At 42.5% G+C, this 6,000-nt stretch overlaps 1 protein-coding gene across 2 annotated transcripts in view; it reads right to left on the reverse strand.

Moving 5' to 3' along the window:
* Positions 1-5,627, reverse strand: part of SLC38A11 (solute carrier family 38 member 11) — a 53,875-nt gene extending 48,248 nt beyond the window's left edge. For both annotated transcript variants that reach the window (XM_070581488.1, XM_008537091.2), the window contains exons 1-3: positions 5,247-5,627; positions 4,667-4,784; positions 2,784-2,858 (exon numbers count right to left, since the gene is read on the reverse strand). In XM_070581488.1, coding sequence (XP_070437589.1) covers positions 2,784-2,858; positions 4,667-4,784; positions 5,247-5,285 — 232 coding nt within the window. In that variant the 5' untranslated portion in view covers positions 5,286-5,627. The remainder of the gene's footprint in view (positions 1-2,783; positions 2,859-4,666; positions 4,785-5,246) is intronic.
* Positions 5,628-6,000: the final 373 nt, after the last annotated feature.

A 6,000-nucleotide genomic window follows, 5' to 3' on the forward strand; every position in this document is an offset into this window, starting at 1 on the left:
CAGATCCCGGGCGCAGACCAACACACCGTTCATCAAGTCATCATGCTGTGGAGGTGTCCCAAATACAACAAATAGAGGAAGACTGGCACAGATGTTAGCTCAGGACCAATCTTCACCACCACAAAAAAAGAAATTATTTTATTCTAATCAACAAATTTGAAAATCTTAAAGCAAATTAAAATAAAACTATTTGCTTAAGTATTTATAATTCTTTGTTGTTACCCAATATTTCACAACCATGAAAACAGAGCTTAGAAAAACTACCTCTTGATTTGGACATATCCCATTAGAGGCCTTAAAAAGACAAAATAGTAATTGTAGAGACAAACCATTGTGTAATTACAGTGTCAATTTAGAGAAAAACTCAATATTATACCTTACTTGTAGATTTTGCTCTTAAAAGCCCAATTAAGAAATAAAATGGGGACTGACCCCCTGACCGAGTGGTTAAGTTCACGTGCTCTGCTTTGGTGGCCCAGGGTTTCATTGGTTCGGATCCTGGGTGCGGACATGGCGCTATTCATCAGGCCATGTTGAGGCAGCGTCCCACATAGCACAACCAGTGGCACTCACAAGTAAAACATACAACTATGTACTGAGGGACTTTGGGGAGAAGAAAAAGGCAAAAAAAAAAAAAAAGGAATTATAGTCTATAATTTTTTTTGCTTCTGTGTGGCCACCCTTTATCAAAATTATTTAAGGATTTTGATCATGCAACTAAAATGAGTAGCTAATTTCCACTGATTGGTAACTTTGCAATATACGACTTTGCAAAGCACTGCTCCCAGTCATTGCTGCAGGCTGACGTACAGCATCAGGTGAGGACATTACTCACAGTATGATTTCTTTACGTATAACGTGATTTGGCTTTGGTAAACTGTTTACTCCCCTCAAGTATTGAATTCTTCGGTGACATGTATTTTAATTTTTTCTATCTACTGCTTTACAACGTGTGCAAATATTTACAGTACACTTAAATAAGCCATGGTTATTATGCCTGGGTGGGAATTAATAATCTGTCAGTGCTGATTGACTGGGAAAGAGGAAATTAAAAATGAGAACATTAAATCTATTTTTTTTTTTTAAGGAAGATTAGCCCTGAGCTAACATCTGCCACCAATCCTCTTTTTGCTGAGGAAGACTAGCCCTGAGTGCCCATTTTCCTCTACTTTATATGTGGGACGCCTGTCACAGCATGGCTTGCCAAGCAGTGTGTAGGTCTGCGCCTGGGATCCGAACCTGCAAACTTCGGGCCACTGATGCAGAACATGCAAACTTAACTGCTATGCCACTGGGCCAGCCCCACAGGGTAAATCCTTGAATGGGATTTTTCAGTGTAATAAATGCTCTCATGAATAGAATGCAATTTTTAAACACCAGCAACCCTGAATAAGCACAAAGTAATGGGTCCCACATTACTATGTTCTGGGTCTTAAGCTACAAATTAGAACTGTAGAAGGTAAAAGCAGCTTAGATTTTGGGAGTTGGGGTGCTGAGAAGAAAGCAGGGAGGAAGAGAGTCCAGTGCCTCTGCAGCTCTGACTTTGGTACCTACTGCATGCTTTACTCTCTCTTCCTCAGCCAAAGGGACAACAGCAGAGCTAAAGGCTGGTCTTGGAAGTCTGAAATTTGATGAGGGAGGGCTCTCGGTCAGGGTTTCCAGAGCCGAGCTGAGACAGAGCCTCTCCGGCAAGGGTCTTGAGGGAGTGCTCTCAGGAGAAGGGGAGGGAGAGGCTAGGGCAGGGGCAACAGCTCCGTAAGGACGTGGTCTCAGGTCTCAGGTGGAGACGAGCTGCAGCCTAGTCCTGTGGTGGTGGCACTCTGGAGCTCCAAGTGCACCACACTTTGGTCCCTCCTGGAGGCAAGGAGGCCAGCTTTTGTCATTGGCTGAAGGCTGTGGGTCATAACCTCACAGGAAGGCAGAGCCATTGAGGCCCAGGTCAACACTCTGGAGAGGGGACGCTGAGGTGTTCTGCATGACCTGGTAACAGGGCATCTAGGTGACACATATAGAGGCTGCCATAGCAGCAGCCACTGCAGGTGGTATGATTGCTGCCTCTTCCACAGTGATCCTAAGGTGGAGGAAAGACCCTGAGTTTGTCATGAGGTGAGCTGGCGGGTTGACAGGGCAGGGATGAAGACAACAGGGAGAGGAGGTGATGATGAGTTGAAAGCGTACACTTTACAGGGGGAGTGGCAAAATGCAGCTGTGAATGAACACGTTACATGAAAAGAGGGAAGCAGAAGGGAAGAAGTGAGGTGGAAGCATCTTATTGTTGCATTTAAAGATAGCGGCAGGCAGGGAGCCGGGCAGACATGGGCAAGGTGGGGAGGGGGCGGCGAGCCCTGCTGGCTGAGCACGAGGGCGCTCAGTTCCACCTGCATAAACATAGCTGGAAAAGGCTGCTCATTCGTGTGTACCTGCCCATGAGTTTTGTGGGTAAGGAAGCCCCGACGTCTACACTTTCAGAGCACAGTCTCTCCCAGCCTTAATCAGCCTTTAAAATGACTCCATCTACCACTTTCTGCATAAAGTGAAAAAGGCACATGAAAAGGATTTAGGCCTGGCAATATACAATGCTTCTCTAATCTGCTCAGAGGATTAGCAAGAAAAGTAAATCTCCTCAGACACAAATGTCTAAATTCTTTAGGATTTTTTGATGCACTTTTAATTAGGGAATTCAATTACAGGGTGTGTGTGCGTGTGTGTGTGTGTGTGTGTGTGTGTAAAATGGTCATTGTACAACTTAACTTGTGGGAATAAGTAATTATATAATATTTTACCTGTAACATACGAAACCCAGAATAAAAGCAATATTCCCAGAGGAAAGCCAGCTTGCTTCATTGAATAAGGCAATCCTGGAAAGACATAAAATGCCCCACCCATCACATTAATAAAACATAGAAATACAGAAATTTCTCCCCAATTTCTGTATATAATAGGCTAAGTAAATTGACATATTTATATGACATAGTTGTACACAGTGCATATGACTACTGAAATTCAATGTTAGCGTATTAATACTAACTTCAGAATAAAATGTTATAACTAAGGATATGTCAAGAGAGCAAGTTTAAGAGGTGATGGAATAGGAATAAGAAAGCAGTAAACGAAAAATAGATGCCAGTTCACACAAATAACATTCACTTCAGGATAAGGGGAACATATGTCCCAGAAAACGTGAAGACTAAGGACCCAAAGCTTTTCTCATGTGCTGGCTGGGAAAGCAGAGAGGACAAGAGCACAGAAGGGTTATGGGATGTGAGAAAAGACACACTCTGGACTCAAAATGGGTAACGATGTAGGAAAAGGAGAGAAAAATGAGCTGGCGAAGTACTTTTTATAAAGCTGAAGGGGGTATATGAAATTATTTCTTATGAATTATTTTTGGAAATAATTTTACATGCTGGACAATAAAATATTTCAAATAAAACATATTTAAAATATTTCCACCCAGAATTTTTATTCTCCGGAAAATTTCCCTTAAAGAACCCTGCTGAGCATAATTAAGAGGTACTTTTTAATGTTGCTGACATAGATCAGCTTCCAGTGTTCACCTCAGGAATTAAGTCTGGAATTTTGCCAAGCGGAGCGGCCCACACCTCCGGGGTACATGTGGGCACAACTTCAAACGCGGCCTCGCCCCTTCATGCTACTCCCTCACCTCAGGCACTTCCATTTTATGTACCATTTGAAATAAAAAGTCTACATATGGAAACAAGTAAAATCAAGATATGCATCAACTTGTGAAAGGTGAGAAAAATGACTCAATCTAGATAAATGTTCAATGGTGACTGTGACTAAAATGTCAAAAATTTATAGGAAAAGTAATATTCTCAATGAGCACTGCAGGATTTTGTTTTGCCCCTGCTTTTTCTTAAATTGGATGTTTTTGAATAACAAAAAGAATAATAAGCACCGAAAAAACAACCTCCTTTATTACTGTCATGCAATGCACTTAATTTTGTCAGAATTTTACCCTTGCTTCAAATTGGGAAAATATGAGCTGCTCATTTCTTTCAATTCTGATTATTTGGCTCCTCTGTTAAAAAAAAATGTGTTTTCATTTAACCAATTTCTCTGTATTGAGTAAATGATATTTAAAATTAATATATCATAATAAGATTGTACTTTGAAAATTTAAGACTATAGATGGGTAAGGAGATATTGTATGGTTTAATTTTTCACAAGACTGTTATGTTTACACATTACACTTTTTGTACCTCCAATACTTACAAATATCTGGAGATTTTACATCTTTCTAGACATAGAAAGGTGATTCTGATCATAGAAAAGTGACAAGTAATAGTGAACACTTCAGGAAGAGGAGAAAAAAGTAAGGTTGGTGATATTATCAATTGACTGTGCAGCCTACGGAAAAAAAAATCTCAGCATCTCCCACATGCAGCTCTTCTACCTTAATCTGCCACATGCAGAGGATGCTCTCAAATGTGGAAGGAGTGTGAATCACAATCCCGTCTTCAGCATAAGAGACTGATGTGATGTTCATTGTTACATTGGAAAAAAGGGAAGGTTTTTAAAAAGGACGAAAGTTATCAATTTTATCATTTAAGATCTTTTCCTTTCAAAATAATGAACACTAGTAATTAGACTTAAATTTGGCCTTTTCACTTAAAATTAAAAGAAAAAAACCCAAAACACTTACCTATTATACCTGATCCTATAATTGAGTTGACAACATTAAAAACAGCAGCTGACTGACGACAAGTTTTCCCTTTGTGCTTATGTTCAGAAACGAGCGTTTCTCTGTCATCTAGATTGCTCTGTTTTAATATAAAAATGGCAAACAAATATTTAGTAGCTCAAAGAATTTGAAAATTGTCAGACAAATATGCAATGTAGCAGACTAACACGATATTAGTAGTATAGTAAGTAACGTCAATAACAATGAGAAAACGGTGAAGATGACAATAAAGAATAACAATAATAGCTACTAGTTCAGCAGAGCTGTGGAAACAATCTCCATCCTAAAATGTTCCCAGACTGCAGCGTGGAGTCCCAGAGTACAGGATCTGTTAGAGAGCCAAAGGTGTGATTCTGTGAATCAAAGGGGTTATGTTAGAAAGTGCCTGCCAAGAAAAACTAGATCACGGCAATTTTTTTCTCCCGGAGAACTTTCCGTGGTGCTAAACCAAGACCCCAGGTGAAGGAGGCCACCTCTGTTGCAGGGTGAATGAAACCTGAAGGGACCCGGCTTCAGAACCTGCCCCAGTCTCCAGTTTTACCTGCGGCGGGACGGCGGGCCGCTCTCCCTGGTAGCCCATGGCCGCACCGCGGTCCTCAGGACGTGGAAGGTTCTCGGGGCTGCGTATCCCACTCAAGCTGAACCAGGTCCTCCGCGACCTCGCACACCCGGGTGCGCGGGCAGCGGCAGAGCTGGAGCGCGCGGTTCTGCGGACGCCCCGGCCCCGCCTCCGCCTCCGCGCCTCCGCGGGCCGCGCGGGCGCAGCTCCGAGCTCGCTTGACTCCCGCGGCCCCGGGCAGTTTCCCCCTAGGAACTTGCCCAGCCAAATGCACCTTTCTTCTCATGCAGAGATGCTGCACGATGTTTCTGATCTGGGCAGCTGCCTCCCCGCACCGCATCTTTCTTGCCCACCCCCCACTCCAGATGCAAAGTACAATTTGTGCCGCCCATGCTGCCCTGCCCAGATAGTGCAAAGAGTTAACGATGGCCTCATTTTAGTTCATTCCCAAGTTAGCTGCTCTTTGGCTGGAGTCTGATGCCCAGGTAAGAATGCAGCAGCACGTCTGCTGCCATGGAGCATCTTTTCTGTTACCTCCCCCTCCTCTCTACACTTTTCTATGTCAGAAATAACAGATGAAAATGTAGGACTTTGATTTTAAATGGAAAATAAACTAACAAACAAAAAACTTTTCTAGAGTTTAAGCAAACTTGATTACTGAGCATGCTTTGGTCAAGTGTTTCCTGGTGACTTTTCAGAAAAGGAGACAAGAGGGGAAAGGAAGATGGATTGATAA

This window comes from Equus przewalskii, chromosome 17, assembly GCF_037783145.1.
Source record: "Equus przewalskii isolate Varuska chromosome 17, EquPr2, whole genome shotgun sequence".
Lineage (NCBI taxonomy): Eukaryota > Metazoa > Chordata > Mammalia > Perissodactyla > Equidae > Equus > Equus przewalskii.